The sequence below is a fragment of the Semicossyphus pulcher genome, unplaced genomic scaffold (assembly GCF_022749685.1).
Source record: "Semicossyphus pulcher isolate SPU_LCO1_2020_fin unplaced genomic scaffold, fSemPul1.0.p SCAF_9, whole genome shotgun sequence".
NCBI classification, from domain to species: domain Eukaryota; kingdom Metazoa; phylum Chordata; class Actinopteri; order Labriformes; family Labridae; genus Semicossyphus; species Semicossyphus pulcher.
The window spans coordinates 4,945,185-4,966,094 of NW_027211770.1; the positions used below are offsets into that span (position 1 = coordinate 4,945,185).

At 41.1% G+C, this 20,910-nt stretch overlaps 2 protein-coding genes across 3 annotated transcripts in view; both read right to left on the reverse strand.

Moving 5' to 3' along the window:
- Positions 1–6,130, reverse strand: part of hace1 (HECT domain and ankyrin repeat containing E3 ubiquitin protein ligase 1) — a 35,675-nt gene extending 29,545 nt beyond the window's left edge. For both annotated transcript variants that reach the window (XM_069656252.1, XM_069656251.1), the window contains exons 1-7: positions 5,891–6,130; positions 4,632–4,686; positions 4,354–4,443; positions 3,093–3,197; positions 975–1,050; positions 742–873; positions 408–490 (exon numbers count right to left, since the gene is read on the reverse strand). In XM_069656252.1, coding sequence (XP_069512353.1) covers positions 408–490; positions 742–873; positions 975–1,050; positions 3,093–3,197; positions 4,354–4,443; positions 4,632–4,686; positions 5,891–5,981 — 632 coding nt within the window. In that variant the 5' untranslated portion in view covers positions 5,982–6,130. The remainder of the gene's footprint in view (positions 1–407; positions 491–741; positions 874–974; positions 1,051–3,092; positions 3,198–4,353; positions 4,444–4,631; positions 4,687–5,890) is intronic.
- A 1,331-nt stretch (positions 6,131–7,461) lies between these two features.
- popdc1 (popeye domain cAMP effector 1) lies at positions 7,462–18,861 on the reverse strand. Its single transcript, XM_069655998.1, has 8 exons — positions 18,777–18,861; positions 16,692–16,936; positions 14,904–15,028; positions 14,288–14,475; positions 13,963–14,071; positions 13,034–13,201; positions 12,813–12,954; positions 7,462–9,856 (listed from the first exon to the last, which is right to left on the reverse strand). Exons 2-8 carry the CDS (start codon positions 16,918–16,920, stop codon positions 9,726–9,728), a joined length of 1,092 nt encoding a protein of 363 aa, XP_069512099.1. The 5' UTR covers positions 16,921–16,936; positions 18,777–18,861; the 3' UTR covers positions 7,462–9,725.
- Between the last annotated feature and the right edge of the window lie 2,049 nt (positions 18,862–20,910).

Consider the following 20,910-nt stretch of genomic DNA (forward strand, 5'->3'; position numbering starts at 1 on the left):
GAAGATGATTGTTTTAACCACAAACAGACGTGACATCGCTCTCTGCAAACACACCAGACCAAAAAATCATCTTCCTCTGTAACAAAAAGGTCTCTCTCTGTAGGGATCCTTTCTGTAATGTTGTCACACACTTAGAATAACAATCTGAGCCTGTCAGTGGAAACAACAAGAACTTTTAGTGGACGACCTTTGATCCATCAAGGATTATGTTGGAGAAGTTGCTGAAGACATCTACTGAAAGTATTACACTTTTTTTTTTTTACCTTTTAGTCATTTAGACCCCAAAATATGTATTAAAAAAACTGTCCCAGGTTTATAAATACCTTTAGTGCACTTTAAAGAAAGTGTAAAGGGATGTGGAATAGTTCACCTCCAACATTACAGTAACAATCTAAGGATGACATCACCTGCAGGCGAAGTAAAGGGGCGTGGCTCCAGAGACGTTTGGCCTGTTGATGTCAGCTCCACTGTCCAGCAGACACAACACCGTCTGAGCACAAATGACATTCTTTCGTATCTCATACTGGAATACATTTGACTGACAAACTGCACGACAGAAAAAAGATTTGATGTCTACATGGGGAAAGATCTTTGAAAGGATAACTCTGGTCTGTTATTCATAAACCTTTGCTGATGCCAATGATGCCAACAGCCTTCTGTGAAGCACTTTGGGCTACATGCTTGTACCAAAGGGGGCAAATTAGTTTAATTATTATATTTTATTATTATCAATAGGCTTACAGTTTTGTGTCCGTTCTGACAGGCCACATGCAGCGCTGTCTGTCCCATGGCGTCCTCCACATCCACGTTGGACACATGCTGGACCAGATCATGGAGGAGCTCTGTCCTACCATTCACCGCCAGCCAGTGGATCTGCAGCAGAGGTACATGATTAACCACCAGTCATACAGATAACACTACCATTATAATATCAGTAATATAAAGCTTGAAGCAGAGGCCTACGGTCCACTCACAGCAGTCAGGCCCTCGTTGTTGCAGATGTTGACATCAGCGTTATATTCCAGCAGTCTGCCCATACACTTCTTCTGTCTGAGGGAGCAGATTGTTCAGTATCAGTACCAACACACACACACACACACACACATTAGGCACTTAAAGAGAGACATCAGACTTATGGATCCAGTGAATCATCCAGTGTTCAGTGTGTGAGAGGAACCAGCTCAGCTCACTCATTAAGTAGCTCACTAACCGACAGGCCAGTTAGGGAGGTAACCAATTTTAAGAGCAATGTTCAGGGTTTATTTTGACATAAGCTAGTACGAACAAAAATTGTGCTTATAAAATAATAACTGCAAGCATGGACGTGGAAGATAAAAGGCTACAAAGCTACGAAACTAAAATGACTTAGAAATAAATGAGCAGTAGAAAACGGGACAGAGATAACAGAGAAAATAACAGGTAGCCTACAACCTTTACAGTTTCATCAAGCACTGACAAAATAGGTATTGGCAAGGACCTCACAATACGATACATATTGTGATACTTGGGTCACGATACAATACGTATCGCAATACTTGGGTCACGATACGATACGTATCACAATACTTGGGTCACGTTACGATACGTATCACAATACTTGGGTCACGATACGATACGTATCACAATACTTGGTCACGATACGATACGTATCACAATACTTGGGTCACGTTACGATACGTATCGCGATACTTTGCAATATTCTACATGATTTACTGAAAATTCAAAAGTGGAATTAAAACTATTTAATTCAAAATGTCCATTATAATTTCTTAGAACAATGTTTGAATTGCAGTTTCACTGAACACACTGAATAGATTGATGCCATTATATATTATATATTAAACATTATATGAAATAAGTGAAAAAATATTCTTAATGTGTCACTAAACTCAAACGTTTATGCCACAACATAAAAATAAAATGTGTTCTGTGTCACAAAGACAGGGAACTAAAATAACATAACATCATATGAAAACAAAGTGCATATTAAAAGTGTCCTTATGTGCCATTGAACTGAAATTAATATGGCCGCCATATTGTCACAGTGTTTCCCACACACAGGTCGCCCAGGTATATTATTGTTTCTTATTTTATCTGTCCGACATCTTCATCCACGACTGATTAATTACTGAACATCTTCCATCCGCACTGTGCCCCTCCAGCACCCGTTGCCTTTAAAAATGCTCCTCAGACAAACACACATACATAGACAACACCTGGGCAGGTTGCCCAGGTTAATTTGCCGACCAATTCTGTCATGTTTCTTATTGCTCGTATTGTTTCTTCTACATGCTCGTCAGACAAACACACACACGCATACAGAGAGAGACATCTGCGAGTACATCCCACCTGTCTCCTGTTAAATATGGACCTTGTTATTTCGTTGTTTCAAATCGACTTTGGATAATTTTAAATCATCTTTCTTAAATCGACGAGCCTCCTTCACAAAACGGAGTCACGGTGAAAAATGCAAAACTTTGTTGGGCTACTTTGTACAACGTAACTCGTGATAATGCAAACAGAGCAGACACATATTGTGATGGAGAAACAGGAAGAGGGACATGCCGCTGTGTAACACCACGTCAGTCACAGCAGAGCTGCAGGTGTGTGGATAAAAAGGGTTCTCTGCACGGTGTCTCGTTAGTGCGATCGCAGGTTGATTATCTAATCGTCTGCTTTGATTTTTCACCCATGCTCTTCTGCAGTAATGCCGGCAGTGACTGATGCAGGGAAGAAACCAGCCTCCCAGCGTTACAGCGACATCTACAGGAGCAGAGGGCGTTATGATCACAGGAATTTGAGGGAAATATGAGGATGTCTTAAATCCATTAAATGTATCGATATGAGGGTCGGGAAAATGGATACATTATCGTGAAAAATTAAATATTGCGATACTTCGATGCATCGATATTTTTGCACAGCCCTAGTAAATAAACATGTGATTTGTTACCATTGTGTGCAAGATTATACGCCAACAACACAAGAAGCAAGTTACAAATGAGCAAATAACAGTACATGTCTTTTATGTGGACATCTTAGGATGTTGAAACATCACCAGCACACAAACACAGATCAGATCATGAGTGTCGTACCCGTTCCTGGCAGCGAGGTGCAGAGGGGTACAGCCTGAGATGTCCTGGTAGTTTGGGTTAGCTCCTCTCTTCAGCAGCAGAACCAGACACTCCACTGATCCACAGCTGTGCAGAGGCAACAGAGACAACAGCTGACTGCATGCACAAAAAAATCACCTCAGATAGCTATATATGAGCCGACTACAGCTAGGAAATAAATCGAATATATCAATTAATTTGAATTTATGGTATAGGACCAATCTTAAAAGATTCTCAGTCGAGTTGGAGAAGAGTGTGAAACTGTGAGTTGCACAACAGGACCGTCCTGTACAGTAAAGGCAGAGTATAAGAATCTTAAACAAACACTGTCTGTGGGGGGATATGTTAGGCAGCAAGTGTACGCTTTGTCCTCGAAGTTGATGTGTTGGAAGCAGGAAAAATGGGCGAGCGTGAGGATGTGAGCGACTTTGACAAGGACCAAACTGTGATGGCCGACTGTGTCAGAGCGTCTCCAGACCTGCAGCTCTTGTGGGGTGTTCCCGGTCTGCAGCAGTCAAAACCGAGTGAACCGGCAAAGGCTCATTGATGCACTATAACTGCTGAAACAGTTACTGCTGGTTCTGATAGAAAGGTGTCAGAACACACAGAGCATCACAGTTTGTTGTGTATGGGGCTGTGTAGCTGCAGAGCATCAGAACTGGACCACGGAGCGATGGAAGAAGGCGGCCTGGTCTGATGAAGCATGTTTTCTTTTATATATTGTGGATGGCCAGGTGCGTGTGCCAAGTACACCCCTTCATGGAAACAGTATTCCCTAATGGCAGTGGCCTCTCTCAGCAGGATGATGCGCCCTGCCACACTGCAGACATGGTTCAGGAATGGTTTGAGGAACACGACGAGTTCAAGGTGTTGACTTGGCCTCCAGATTCCCCAGATCTCAATCCAATTGAGCGTCTGTGGGATGTGCTGGACAAACAAGTCCGATCCATGGAGGCCTCACCTCGCAACTTACATACCATATCCAGTTAGTAAACATGTTTACCACAAACTTTCTTTTACACTTCACTCTAGATAGCAGCACTGAAAATCTGGAGAATTCAACAGCGAGGTTCATAGACCTCACTGGACTGTTTTTATTTGACCCACTGAGAGATTTCAGGCAGATGAAACACAAGATACGAAGAAGAAAATACATCACAATGAGCAAAAACACAAATGTATGCACAGATTTGTACTGCAGAGCTCCAAGGGTTAAATGTTCACAGAGTGTACAGCTTCTTACTTGGCAGCGATGTGCAGCAGACTTCTCTTCACCCGACCGAAGGCGTAGTTCACATCAAACTTGGAGTTGAGCAGCAGCTCTGACACCGACCTTTAACAGAGACAGGATGAACAAACCAAGAGTTTGTCCTGAAGACAAAAACACTGACAGCTCTGCAGAACAGACGTGTGAACACATGATGAGGCGTGTTACTGCTGGATACAGCAGGTAAACATAACACTGTACCTCAAACAGCACTGACACACTGCTACTGTTGGACAGTCTGGTTTGATGCTCACCTGTGCTGGTCGGCCATGACCATTGGCATCAGTGTGTACACTGCAGTCTCATTATCTGTGAGGGAACACACAGAGGAGGAACAAAAGTTAACACAGAATTAAAACTTCATAATAAACAAAGCGTCCGACAACAGTTACGATAAAATCTCAACTTCCTGCTAACAAAACAGCCATAATAAAGACAACAGACAGACATCCAACTGTCGTATTGCAGACTGTAAAACCTTAACATAACAGTAAACGCCTAAAAGACATCGTGCCAGTGTTGGCTGTCAATAAACAGATAACAAGAAATAAAAAAGAACATCAAAAGTCATTATAAGTATTTCAAAACCAAAACATGACTTCTTTAATACTATTTAGAGATATTGAGTCATTTCTGTACTGCAAAAGAAGCCGGGTTACACAGCAGTATGAAAGTCTGTGTTTCCTCTGCATCACAGAGTCAGTGTCTTTTTAAAAGTCAAAGAGTGTCCATGAGATAAAATGTACATGAATTATAAAGTCATTACTTTAGGCTCAAATACAACTTCCACTTCTTCCAATATTTCCTTTCTTGGTGGCATGTCTCAGAGACAAACTCAGTTGCTCCAGGACTGTTGGAGATTCCTTACTCAACCACATCCTGGTTATTGCTTTTTATCTGACCAGCTAACTCTAAAGTCTTTGTAATAAATATCTGTCCTGTTTTCTCAGCCCAGTTGGAACATTTCCCGAGTATATAACACTAAAACTAAAATCAAGCTCTGAGCTGATTATTGATCTGACTGCAGTCACTACGTCTTTCAAGTAAGAAGAAATATGGAAATGACCAGCTCAGGTTTATTTTCTTTAGTCTGTTGTCTCTGCTACAAACCGCTGACACAAACAGCTGATCCGACACCGTACGTTTCATGTGTTCTGAGATATTAAGTCATTGATCTGAGATATTAAGTCATTGATCTGAGATATTAAGTCATTGTTATGAAATATTAAGTCATTGTTATGACTGACAGGATGATTTGCGGAAACGTTCTTCCATACTTGAGACTGAATAACAAACACTCTCTGGCTGCTCCTGTATGCTAGGCTGTCAAAGCTGAACAGTGTATTTTATTTAATCAGACACAACAGTACCTGCAGGATGTTTAATAACACCACAGTGTGTCTACAGAGGCCGGGCAGGCTATTATTACGCCTCACTGTGACTGTTTAGAGACGTAAACACCCGTTTGTTTCCGCTCTTTTAGCTAAAACCGTTTAACGTCCGGCGGCGTTACCTTCCGGGAGTTCCACGGTCCTGGCCCGGCGAAGGGAGCGGGTCAGCCGGTTGAGCTGTACGTTGAGCTGCTCCATCGCCCGTTCCATCATAGGTGAACGGTTCACCGGGATGAATCGAGGAAACGAAGCCTCGCGCTGTGGGTTTATGTGTTCCTGTTGCGCGTGTGTTGTTCCTGTGAGCCGTCCATGGGCGCTGGCTGAGGGGGAACACACACTGATTTACAGTACGCTCATATTTTCTTGCTCGGCTCGGCTCATACACTGAACGTTATCGCCCCGTCTCTGATACTTCCTGTTGTGATGACATTCAAACGCAAAGCACTGTGGGTGATGTAGTTTATAATGCAAGTGGGCTTAAAGGACAGAACCAGTGTTTTTGCATGGAAGGGTTCATTGTAATAAAAAAAAATACATACATTAACATATTAGGAAATGCAAATAAAATAAAATCGTATTTATTTTGGCCCATTTGTGAATCAATTAAATTAAAGTGCTTTTATTCCTAAAAATATTCATAAACGTTTTATTGGGAAGAAAGTATTGTTTGTTCTCCTATAAAATAACAATATATTATTAATGTTAAAATAGACTAATTCCATATTCATACATGTAAATTTACAGGTAACCATGATTCATTTCATCTCTTTTGTACACGTCTTGTACATAATGTTAACTGTTTTTTATAAAGAAGATTTATAAAGACAAGTACTGTACATCTGTCATCACTGAACCTCTTAGAACTGATGAACAGAAATGTTTCTACATCTTTTTAAATTCTTGAAATCGATCAAAATGTAAAATTTTAAATAAGTACCAACTTTTAACTGCCTGCTCCTGTATGTATGTGCAAATCACACTATGCATGGACACAACAGTGTCTGTACAAAAAAAGAGAAACAAAAGCTAGAGAAGAAAGATTTATGTATTTTTCCCATCTCAAAGGAAAAACTGAGCGAAACATGCCATCATTCTTCTTTAAAGCCCAAAACTATTTTTTTTAAATCAGTTACGTAGTTGTTTGTTTGCCAGGCTGAATGAGTGTTACACACAAACCTTTTTGCCTCTCCTGCGAAAATTAGTTAGGCATCACTCCACAAATATAAATGTATGTCTGGTTGATCACTGAGCTGACTAGCCAGCCTTAAGGTTTATTTGAATGTAACTGAAGGTCCGTGAAAAACATCTGGCAATATTAACTATCTCTGAATAATAATACCTACACAGACCTTACAGGCAATTAAAACATGCCTTGCCTATGCCCATAATGCACTTCTAATGTAGAGATTATTATTCATAGTCCATGTTCTAAACAAAATTTGTTCCAATGTTCACATAAAAGAAAGTTCCTCCTGCTGTGGCTCAGCAAAAAAGCACCGATCAGGAAATAACATCTTGTTTATAGACACTAACACACACTTTGTACTTCACTGACTGCGCTGTAAAAACAAGCCTGCAGTGCATATTATTGCCACAGGAGGGCACGCCACTCCTACATATCCTCCAAACTCGCACTCTCGCCCTGACTTTGGTAACTCAAAGGCTGTAGCAGCCGTGAAAGAGCAAACACAGAGCAGGATGACATTTTATTAGTTAATGTTTACAGCAGTGAAATCACAATAAAAACTGGAGACTTCAAACTTTACAGCTTCTACACACAAAGTGAGACATTTCTCTCCAAATGAACACACGGGTGCACTGGTTGGTTTCACACATTTAAAAAAGAATATATTGTTAAATAAAAAATATTTCCCCAGTGGAAAATCCTCACTAACAAAGACTGTGTTGTGAAAGGTGTGACAGGTATGAGCTGTGACTAAAACATGAAAATGCTCGTGTCTATTCATAATCAAAAGTCAAATAAAAACAGATTCTGTGTGGACATACTGAGGCCAATCAATAAATGATTCCTTTTTTTTAACAGATTCTTACATAGATATTTGAGAATTAAAGCTACACACTATTTTTATATCAACAGTAGATCAAATAAGTTAATGTCTTGTGAATGGTGTCATGGCGATAAAGCCACAGATAGCTATTCAAAGCCTGCACCTCCCCTCAGCGGCACACAGCTGTGTAGGGTCTTTTAGCTCTTTGTTTTGGTTTTCTTGCCCTTTAACTCTCATCTGCCTGGTTTTGATTGGTTTCTCTGAACACTGCCTGCCCATCAGCAAACAGCAGACACAGTTGGACACCAGCTGGTGAACATAGTGGACTGTTAGCAGCTAAAGAGACAGATCATTTAGTCAGGAGGTGGTGGAGACCAAAAACAGAGCTGAAAGGAGAGTGAGTAGGACTTTACAAACATGGTCACCAAAACAACTCTGTTACATTATAAAATATCAGTTTTTATTATTCCTGTTCTGCAAGTGGATAATTAATTAATTTATATTAATTTATTTATATGTATAACCTATATTACAAACCACCGTTTTGATAAGGCTGTCTTTTAAAGAGTTTGGACCTAAATATTTACAGATGTCTTTTTAACCAGATCTCCCAGAAATAACTGAAACGACCAAAACTTCCTCACACCAAATAATGTGGTGCTGGCACATTATGTGATAAGTTTAAGTGCAGGCACAGGAGCAGCATTGGTGATGAATGTGAACATGGGAAAAGAAAAAAGTTTGTCTTACATGATTAACGTGGTGAACCTGGTGGAACAGTCTCTGTTTTGTGGCACCAAAAGTACTTAGTTAGGTTTATATTTAGGATTTTTGTTTGGTAAAAAATAACAGTTTGTGTCAATAAAGTTACATACAAAACGTACATTACATAAAATGATATCATGTAATGTGATGTTGGTATATCAGATCATCTGTTTTACGTTACGATACGTTACGTTACAAAAAACTACTTTATGTGGAGGCACAACAACACCTGTATAGGCTTAGAAAAGAGATTGTTGTGTGGATCAAAATCAGTAGTTAAAGTAAAGTTTCATATGTTATGTTCCAGAACATAACATAATGTAATGTCCACAACAAAAAGTACTTGCTAAGGTTCAGAAAAAATATTGTGGTTTGAGTTAAAATAAGTATTCATGTCAGTAAAGTGGCATATGTTGCGTCACGTTACGTTATTTTACCGTACTTTGTGTTACGTTAACATTATTTTGCATTACGTTACATTATGTTATGTTACTTTACGTTACGTTATTTTACCTTACTTTACGTTACGTTAACATTATTTTACATTACGTTGGTACCAAAAACACTATTAGGTCAGGTTCAGACAGAAGAGTTCAGTTGCATACGTTACGTTACGTTGCGCTATTTAAGGTTCCGTTACGCTGCGTTGGTAAGAAAAAGCTACTAAGGTTAGGTTCAGACAAAAGATTTGGGTGTGGGTTGAAATAAGTACTCGCGTCGGTAAAGTTACAGGTACATTAATTAAGTACTTTTATCTTAAGTACGTGACGAAAAGTAAATAAGTCAACACTGACTATATGTCTCATTCAGGACTCCGGACCATCAACCCTAAAAAATGTTAACGCTTATTTTACTACTTCATCTGAGTTTCAAGAAGATGTTTGCCTACCACTAAAAAAGCATCTCATTAACTTTCCATATGAATTACTTTCATGTTTCCGACACATAATTTTAACACATGTGCCACCACAACGTAATACAGAGTGCAGACGTTGTAGTTATTTCACGTATTTCTGAGATCACGCTGCTGTTATGGTTTAAAAATAAACTCGACAGCGCTCTCTGGTGGACAAACTTTATAATTAACAAAAATGACCACAAACATATCTTTGACATCTATTAACTGGTGTTTGTTCTTACTTTTTATCCAACATTAAAGCAGATATTCACCCACCCCTGCTGTCTAAACTTCCTCACTGGAGGTGCTGCCCAGGTGACCTGACTTAGAGGGAGCAGACTCTTCGAAAACGTCGTCCTCCATCCCCTCTGCTATGGGCTTCATCTTGGCGGAGGTTTTGGTTCCAGGTGATTTTTCTAAAAAAAAAAATTACATATGAATTCATAATATGTTTTAAACATATATACTATTGTCATTTCTTTCTGCTTATATGCACTCAGGGATGAAAAAATGCATCAGTCAGGCTTCACAACCAACAGAAGTGTTCACACAGGAGGAGGTTATTATGAAAAGTGCGTCCATAAAACCCCGGCCTGACACAGGATGAGAGGGTGAACAGATACTGTGAAGCAGAAAAAGCTCTGTGAATGAGGTCCATTAGCACTAACAGGAGCTGCACTACAGCACTGAGAGCAGAAACAGAGCCGCTCTCTGGACTTAATGCATTCTGAAGAGCTGCACTCCACTGCAGGGGCTTTTAGTCCACGCTACAACTGATGCTAATATTTAGTTTGACAGAGAGTAGCCTCCTGGTGCACGTGATGCTTTCACTCTGCTACAGGTAACATGAATGAGTGATGTCACCTGGGTTCAACACATGGGGGTTGTAAAAGAAGAAGAGAATCATTTTACATAAAAACTGAGAGCAGAGTGTGCGCTAATGTGGAATCACAAGTTGTAAAAGACGGTAAGCTAAAGGGGCCAGTTTTCATCGTATAGTCTACAGTCGTGTACAAGTCTTTAAGTTCAGTCACAGCAGATTAAAGATCATATTCTGACACAGCTGCCATAACAAACAGTCTGATCTCAGCCTTTAAGGAGAAGTCAGGGACACACTGACATGCTTCTGTGTCCAAATGACTAAAAGGTACAAACAGTGTGTGGATGTCTCCAGTAGACGTGTTCATCCTGCAGCAGTGAAACAGGCTATAATGGCTGCAACATAATCCTTGATGGGTCAAAGGTCGTCCACTAAAAGTTCTTGTTGTTTCCGCTGACAGGCTCAGATTGTTATTCTAAGTGTGTGACAACATTACAGAAAGGATCCCTACAGAGATAGACCTTTTTGTTACAGATGATTGTTTTAACCACAAACAGCGATACATTGCTCTCTGCAAACACACCAGACTCCATTGATAAACAGTGATTTAAGCTCACAAATAAACGGGGGTTGCTGGTCTACTGCTGCCTCCATCTGTTAGTTTGCTTGTAATGTTGTGTGACTTCAGTGTTTCAAAGGGTCAGCTGGGACCCCCCAAAAAAGACTAAATCTTTGTTACAAATGTATCAATTCCTTTTGCCAAATAAACAGCCAGTGATCAATGGATCAGTTTAAATATTATAAAATAAGATGTGATATGAGACGTTGAAGACCAGGCGGTTTAATGGAACAGCACACTTTTAGAACAGGCAGAATGTGAAGTTTTGAAGGTTTAATCTTTAAACTGATTTAAAGAAGTAATGGTTTAGTTACAGGCTGGGGTAGAGGGAGAGTTGGTGTTTATAGGGTGAAATAAAGAGGTGCTCTTACAGCCCTGTCAGGGATTGGCTCAGTGTGAGGGAGAGGTCACAGCTGGAGGAGGAACAAGAGGAAGAACACTTTTATAAAAGCATGCAGGAAACATCTACTGCTGCAGACAAGTGGAAGAAGCTTAAAGTGTGTGTGACAGCTTTCTGATAACGTGATTCCAGCTCGTTCATTAACTGCTTCAGTATCAAACAACACATCATGAAAATGACCTCATATCCTGTTCTGAATGAACATCTGCAGAGACTGGATGGGCCGAGAGAGTGACGGAAGGATGTTACAGCCATTTGCTGAATGATCTGATGCTTTCACTGGTTCATTATTGTTAGCACAAATAAAACACATGAGCTTAAAAAGTGAAACTGTGATAAAGTGATCTCGTATTTAAAATAAAGCATATTAATAGGTTGTAATGACACCTCTACAGACTGAATATCATGAGTCATCGTTGTGGCGGCTGCTGCTGCAACAACAAGCACTGAAGATGTCTAGCACTCATTTTCAGGCTGAATTTCTTAAGTTAAAAATATGATATATAACAGGTAGATTATCATAAAGCAGATTATCATAAAAACAAGTGTTTCTCTGACCCTCTCCGGCGGACACAGCACGTCATGAGGAGCTGCCAGCAGAGTTTATATGTTAGCTGGGCGTGTTTCCATGAGCTCTGTCTGTTTGTAAGTGAGGACCTCTTCAGTTTCTATCGTTCAGGAGGTTTATTATTAGAGCTGAATTAACCACAGATGGCTCCTCTTCTGCTAAGCAAATAAAATCTGTTTCTCGAGTCACGATGAAACTGTCAGAAAGAAGTCAGAAATCTTTTAACATCAAGGTGTCAGCCGGTCCTTTGGAAAACTCTGATAACATATTAACAACAATATTAATGATCAGTTTTCACATTGAACAGGAGAGAGGACTTTGTCAGGAGAGAGACACAGTGTCTGCAAAGTCTGGATTGAAACAGACAAATGATGTGTGTATCCGCTGTGGCTCATCGAGCTCAAGAAAAGAATCGTAAACAAAAGAATCGTTATACTTTGGTGAATCTGTTTTTTCCTCTCCTCTAATAAAACTGGTGGTTTGTTGTTTCTGTGAAGCAGATTCTGTGTGAGTAAGATCCTGCCTCTCCTCGGGCACCGAGCCAGCAGTAACGCTGGTTCATTTTATTCCATCATGTTTGCTTTTTTTAAAGGGAGATATATAATAGAGACGCGTGGATTAGTCGATCAAAAGAAAACTAATTTACACTGTCCGATAAATGAGAGTTTCAAGGATAAATGTGTGTTTGTTCCAGCTTCTTAAATGTAGTGATTTATGACAGTATGTTTTGGTGTTTAACTGCTGGTTGGACAAAAGAAGAAATATAATGATATAAGAGAAATTCTGATGAAATTCTTTTTTCATACAATTATGTTGCCTCTGTTGTTCTGAACATATCTAATAACTTTGATGGTAAAGGATGAGATCTGGGATAGAATAAGCTCCTATAAGCCCTCCTGCTGTCGCATGTTTACTGTAACCTGGGAACACGTTAAAACATCCTGTTGGTTGATCATGTGACTTACGGAGCGATGACCCAGCAGATCCTCCGCGTAGGATCTGGTTGAGGACGTCGTCCGTGTCGCTGGTGCTCGCCATGCTGTTCCTCATCTGCATCATGGAGAGCTGAGAGCACAGGCTGGGCTGACGGTCCATCTTCTTCACCGCCTAGGACACATTCAAACATGATTATTAATCAACCAATACCTCTGCTGTTTGTTTCATCGGGCAGCAGACTTGAACCCACCTTGTCGCTGAGTGTGGGGTCGTTCAGAGAGTACAGTTTGTTGGTGATGTCTTTGCCGATCAGGTACCTGAACACCTCGTTGAGGAAGGTGTCCGACTCCAGGAAGTAGGTGAGCCTCTCTCTAGACCAACACAGGAACTTACAGTTCTCCTCCGCCATGATGGTCACCTGTGTGTCGAACAAACAACAACAACAAGTCATTGTTCATTAATTGAGAGGTGAAGTGGAGATAAAGAGGCAGGAAAGATTTGTCTATTTACCCAACCATGGACATGTTTCATCCTTAAAGCAATCAGCGGGGAATTATGGTATTCTGAATTTATATAAAAGCCATTACATCGCTCTCTTAAACGCACCAAACCGCTTGTGTTATTGTTGGACCTTGGTGTTTAAATGGTGAGCTCAGATCAAACACAATGTTCGATAAACAAGCAACGCAATAACGCAAAACGGATGGAGGCAGCAGCAGAGCAGTAGCTCCTGTGTCCTGTGAGCTTAAATCAATGTTTTTATGAATGGAGTCTGGTGTGTTCACAGAGAGCGATGTAACATCTGTTTGTGTTTAAAACAATCCTCTTCCTCTGTAACAAAAAGGTCTATCTCTGTAGGGATCCTTTCTGTGATGTTGTCACACACTTAGAACAACAGTCTGAGCCTGTCAGTTGAAACAACAAGAACTTTTAGTGGACGACCTTTGATCCATCAAGGATTATGTTGCAGCCATTACAGCCTGTTTCACTGCTGCAGGATGGACACATCTACTGGAGACATGCACACACTTTTTGTACCTTCTAGTCATTTAGACCCCAAAACATACAAATTGGACCCAGGTTTAAAAACACAGAAATGTGCCTTTAGTTGCCTCAAATATTAACACACTACAAGGACATATAATTAGGACGATAGCATTTCATCACGTGGATTATTACCTGGAACTTCTCTCCTCTGTGCAACTCAGTGGACCTGAACTCCGGAGAGTCGATGAACGAGTTGGTGTAGATGTTGTGGAGGAAGTGTCCTCTGTATGAAACCTTCATCCTGTCACACAAAAAACTTCAAGGTCAAAACTTTTAATGAGATTAAATGTGATCTCTGTTCAGAGACCCGTTGACCAGGCAGCAGAAAATAATATTCTGTTGATCAGCTTACTGACTCAGAGGCTGGTCATACAGCACAAAACCACTAAATTAAACAGAAAATATCCACCACAGAGGAGGTTTGAAACGAAAGGGCAGTCGAACAAACAGCACGTACTTTCCTTTGAGGAGGATGCTGAGCCGTTCGTCCACAGAGGTCTTGTCCTCGGCAGCGTAGGCCTGTCCTTTCTTCAGGGTCTGGATGGTGCAGAACTGTCCTGTGAGCCTCTGAAACAGAGCCTCCTTCACGTGGAGGGGCTCGAACATCCGCTTGTAGACTGACCGCAGCTCCCTGTCGATCTTTATCTGAGAGAGCAGAAGCACAGCTTTAACTGAACTCATCGCTCTAATGAAGTCTAACAGACAGAGTGAGAGATGCTGCTGTGTTTCATGTGAAAAGTGGGTGAGCAGGTAAAGGAGCGGTGCCAGAGAAGAACAGCTCTCCTGTCTCATTAGGAGGAATGGAGGTGTGACTATTGGCTCATTTGTGGCCCCTCACTGACACTGAATCCCCCTGTGACGCCTGTGGATTTGATCTGCATCTCGTTACCATAAAGCAGAGCCAAACCCAGGAGGGTCTGCTGCTTCCTGCAGGGCATGCATGAATAACTCAACACTGAGTCTGAGCATAAACACACTGTTCCCCCCGTACCTAGGTCACCACTGCAATGTAGTGAAACACCTCAAAGGCCTGAAAGTAAAGTTTATTGAGTGCATGCAGATGAAGAACTCACAGGTCTGCGCTTGTACAGGAGGAAGAACAGGTGCATGAAGTTCACCACAAGAAACACCACATTCCAAACCATCACGTCCAGGTTACACCTGTACAGAGTCGCCCAGGCGATGAAGAGACCACATCCTGTCAGGATGAAACACACACACACAGTGGATTTAGGAGACGCTGTTCATTAAATGTATGTGTGTATTTTTAAACCTGGGCCCTACTTACCTGCTGTAATGGCTGCAACATAATCCTTGATGGATCAAAGGTCGTCCACTAAAAGTTCTTGTTGTTTCCACTGACAGGCTCAGATTGTTCTTCTAAGTGTGTGACAACATTACAGAAAGGATCCCTACAGAGATAGACCTTTTTGTTACAGAGGAAGATGATTGTTTTAACCACAAACAGACGTTACATTGCTCTCTGCAAACACACCAGACTCCATTCATAAAAACATTGATTTAAGCTCACAGGACACAGGAGCTGCTGGTCGACTGCTGACTCGATCTGTTAGTTTGTTTATGTTTATCTGGTGTTTCAACAGTTGTTTTAGACCCACAACAATGTTTGTACAACACACAATAACACAAAGAAACGAACCAATCAAGGCAGCATTCAAGGAGCAACTCTCGTGTTCTGTGAGCTTAAATCAATGTTTTTATGAATGGAGTCTGGTGTGTTTGCAGAGAGCGATGTAACATCTGTTTGTGGTTTAAACAATCATCTTCCTCTGTAACAAAAAGGTCTATCTCTGTAGGGATCCTTTCTGTAATGTTGTCACACACTTAGAATAACAATCTGAGCCTGTCAGTGGAAACAACAGGAACTTTTAGTGGACGACCTTTGATCCATCAAGGATTGCGTTGCAGCCATTACAGCCTGTTGCACTGCTGCAGGATCTACTGGAGCAGAAACATGTTATGCCCAAACATACGTAAAAATAGGGCCCATGTTTAAAAATACTAGAATTCTCCTTCAGCACTTGATTCAAAGTTTTATTACAAAGTTAAAAACTTCAGTTGACGACATTATGAAAAACATGTGTGGTTGTAAGTGAATTTATTGTACTGCAGTCATTTTATAGAGCTCAACATTAAAATCATGGATAATCAAAATGAATAAAGATTCAATGCAACACTGAAGACTAACATGCAAAGACATGATTTACACAAATAATAAAACAGATATTGAGTCTGTTTGCGCTGAAACATCTGAACGTTATCACCACGAGTTTGGTTCTCTTAACAGCAGGAAGATTCAGGTGTTTGAAACGTTTTACAAACTCTTATATAACAGGAGAAATCCCTTCCTACAGGGCTCATATAAAATGCAACAATCATTCAACCAAATTCAATCAATCAATTGCTCTCTGTACTGTAAATGTTTCACAGTTTATAAGATGTTCTGCTGTTTCTCTGTTAGTTCACTCTTCCTCTCGGGGGACGAGCTTGCGCCGGAGGACAATATAAATAAATGAACTGTCAGAATTACAACCACGTTAACCATAATTCCTGCTTCTTCCTGTCTCCACTCTCTGTCCAAGCAGAAGATAAACATGTTGGAAGAGCTGTTTCCAGTCACTGCTGTCTGCGCCTTTTAAGGCCTCTCATGTGTTTCAGTGATCTTTGTCTCCGTGCTGATTTTAAACTTTCAAACTGAACCAGATCCTCCACAGTAGATCTTTACAGGAAATCAACATGTGTTGTATTATTTGTGCACACATATTCCCAGCTCCAGCTTTATCACCACAGGAATGCCTTCAGTGAGGGGGGGGGGGGGGGGTTGTGGGGGGGTTACAGACCTGTCATGAGGAGGAGGCGCAGCAGGATCATGTGCAGGCTCATGGTGGTGGGGATGACCAGGCCCAGCAGCAGGGACAGGTTCCCCAGATGGAACAGGAGGTGGTGGGCCTGCTCCCACTCCTGGCAGGAGGTGGCGTTGGGCTCCAGAGCTGGGACTCCGGGAGTGGGCGAGGGGAGGGGGGGAAGCATGGTGAAGAGGGGGGGGGGCAGCTCTGGGGTAGAGGACATCCTGCAGCAGGGTCACCTTGAAGAGTAGGGCGAGGTGAGAGAACATGTGAGAGGAGGGAGAAGACCTACGCTGGGTGTGTAGAGAACACAATGATCCCAGTTTAATGTCAAACGCACACAAACACATAGTTATAACACATTACTGTCCTGTTAGCAGATACAGAATGTGCTCATCAATAATGCTCATCCTGATAATTAACTGGAATGCTTCCTCTGACTCCACTGGCTGTGATCCTATAGAAGTCTATGAGAAAATGGTCCTCCTTCTGTCCTGATTTATTCCCTCAGTAAACATGCTCCTAATGAGTTTATGGTCTCAATCTCTTCTTCAACACAGCATGATGTTCATTTAGTCACTGATGCTCCCATTTAGAGTCACACACACCAGAAAGAGGGGACGGGTTAGGGCGGGGCTACCTGTCACAAACCAAGGCGACCTGTCAGTCTGGCACGCGCTCAGTCTAAACACAGATGCAACATTTTGCTCATGTTTCAGGTTTGAACGACATGTTTCTCCTTATTGGTGTGAAATGGTGTGCAGGTGTTCAGGTGTTTTCTCTTGTAGATAACTGCAGTATCAAAAAGGCAGTGTGCTTTCGACAACAACACACACAACAGGGTGTTCAACGTACTGTGTATGAAACCATCTTCTGCTCCAAATACAATCACGTCTGCCTAAATAAAACATAGAGTTGTGTTTGTGTCCACCTGATGAATGAAACTCAATCAAGCCCAATTAAAGACAAATACTTCCTGTAGCCAATCAATATTCCGGGATGGTTACCCACCAGCTCTGGAGTCACTTCATATGAAAGAACCCAAATGATCTATACTGCATTCTTTATTTGTAAAGGTTTTGTTAATGAGTTAAACCTGTTAGAAACAGAGTACAGATCATTTTGTTTAACTGAATGATCTAACAACCAGCAGTTATTGAGCTCTGCAGACAGTAGTAGACATCACAGTAGTAGACATCACAGCTGTCTGAGAGTACCTGTATCATTAATGGGATTAAAACTATGAGGCTCAAAGACTTTCATGCTCGGAAGTAATTATTCTTAATCTTAACAATATGACATGAGTGTATAATTTATCCATCTGCTGCTTTCTGCAATAAAAGCTCTGTAGTCCTGAGAGCAGCTGCAGAGAGAGGTTTGAGTTCGCCTTTGGTTTGAGTTCAGCCTGTCAGTGAGCCGAGAGAACAGTCAGTCTGCCACCTGTAGCTTTTTTATTCTCACATGAAATATGTTGATTAACGAAGCTGTAATTAATCAACCTGACAGAAACATTTGCTGCACAAACTTTATGTATGAAAAAACTTTGATTATTTTAATCCATTTTCCAGTGTTAGTTTGTTTATGTGCATCTCAGGTTACAGCTATCTTTTTGAACAAGTGCTTTATTCTGCAGTATTTACTCTACATCTAATTTTCCTACATTCATTTTATTTACATGTCTTTGTTTTGTGTGTCCGTCAGAAGTTTAACACACGTCATGTTTTAGTGTTTATAAAAGCCTTGAGATCAGTTCATGTGGAAATGTCACAGAACATCCTGTTTCACATCAGGCTGCACAGAAAGGGTCCTGTCTAAACATTTGGCTGAATCTGATCTATTCAAAGAGTCATTATAGTACATTTACTATCACAATATCATGAATTAACAGACTGTCTCTCTGATATCATGTGACTGTATCAGGATCAGCTGTGTGTCTCTCTCAGGCTGATGTGCTGCAGTTCTGAGGCTCACATGTAAAAATAGAAGAGGACACACATTCAGCCTCCACAACAGGAATTTCTCACAGCTGCAACTTTCTAACTGCCCCTCAAAGTACCGACAGAAACGGCTGCTACTCACCGATCAGCGGCAGAAGCAGCGGGAGGAATGACAGTCTGACCGGGGAAGAAACGGAGGAATGATTCCGGGGAAAGACTTGAGACTGTGCTAGGGACTGTAAACTGGACCCTCAGATGGGGGGCTGCACAATGTGCGTCGCACATTCCTCATAGCTGACAGGGACAGACTAAAATGGGCAGGAAGGCGTGAGCAGAGCACCTGCAGTGACACAGAGCTCCGACAGGGGGAGACAGAGCACAGAGCAACACCGGGGACAGCCAGAGCCACCATCAGTTTTAAAAAGGTGCTCTGTCTTTTGTCCAGAGTTTCCTTTCGAATAGTTTAATAGGGATAAAGTAGCCTACATCTCATGGTGGATTCATGTTGTGTCTCTCTCTTAATAACGTAAAACAGAGTACAGTCTTTTACTGCTGTTTTTGTAGTTCTATTATGTCGTGTGTCCTGAGATAACTTTGATTGATTGATATAGCCTACATGGAGTTCAAAGCTGACTGGTCGGTGAGGGAAAAGTGACACTGATGAGCGATGGTTTTCACAAAGTTATATTATAGTTCAACTTTTGGAACACCGCAGCGCTCCTCAATGTCCCTTCTCCCTCACAGACCAATCAAATCAACAATGGCGGAGCACAAGCAAATTTTTTTTTCAAGGGTACATTTTCCAGGTGTGAAGCTGCTGCTGATGCCAGGACATGATTCCTTTCATTGTTTTTATGTTTTCTTTGTAAAATGTCCTTGAATTAAAGCAAATATTACGCAAACAGAGCGATTTACAATAGACTTAACTGGGAAGCGGAAGTACCGCCAGACAACTTTCTTAACCTAGCAACAGAAAGAGCCGGTGAGAAGCACTGGCACTGGGCAAACATGTTGGAAGAGCTGTTTCCAGTTCTGGGCACTGTCAGCACAAAAACACTGTGAGTGGACACCGGCCTTAAAGCAGGGGAGGATTTAGGGTGGGGCTACCTGTGATTGACATGTTGGTACCATGAGGAGCTTGTTAAGCGTTGGTTAACACTCTGAGGACGCTGCTTTATATCAGAACATTTGTTTTAAAGCTAAAGTTTTTAGCTAACCAAAACTAGCATTGCCAATAATCTTACAGTCATTTCCTGATGCACCTTGCTAACCAAGCTTGTGCTAGCTGAGTACTTGTTTGCTAACCCCTCGCTCCTCCTCAGCTCCACCCTCTCGTCCAAATGAACAAGATTCAGTACCAAAATGCCAAACTCAGGGCTTAAAGAAATTCATAATAATACAGCGATAATATTTTTAATTCATTGTTGTTCTCTGTGGCGGACATGAGTGGCCAAAGGATATATATATACATAAATATATATAAATATATTTATATATACACACACACACTTTCGGCTCAAAATGACATTTTATGGGAGTAACAGGTAAATAGTTGAAAGAGAGACAGTTATGTGTCTGAAGCATTTTTATCCATAAAAGTTTAACCCCCAATTTGTGGTGGACATTGTTATTTACTCAATCAAGGATTCACAGGTGACAGGGATTTGTCTGAGGCAGAGAATATACTGTCTCAGGAGGTTAAAGAATATTATATAAGAATATTTAATAAATAATAATAAACCACTTTCTGAGCCAGCTGCACGTCAACTGTGCAAACCCCATTCAGGAATAGAATGCACCCATCAAAATAAAACTATGTAATGAAGCCTGAGCTGAGAGAAGACGTGTGGATGTGGTACTGACGGGCCAAATAAGAAGACGTACACAATAAAATATGGTATACTTTATGTTTACATCACATTATAGACACAATCAGCATATTTACATCTGCATTTTACATTTGCACAATGTTACATTCACAAGAGGCACTGATCTAATCTGTAATCTCAATATTGCACATTTAATAAGACGTCTGCAGCCGCCTGTTTGTTTCACTCTTTACATTCATAAACAAACAGAACCAGGTAAGAAGCGCTCAGTCAAAGCATGAACAAAGCTTCTTTTAAAGTTAGAAAGCAGAGTTACTTTAGCAGGTTCAACCATGTAAAGGTGTGCTCAGACCAAACGTGATGGGAAGTATTACACACACAGTCAGAGCAAAGATGTGTATTCGATAGGCCACACAACACACACAAATCTGCAAATGGATCAGGCCG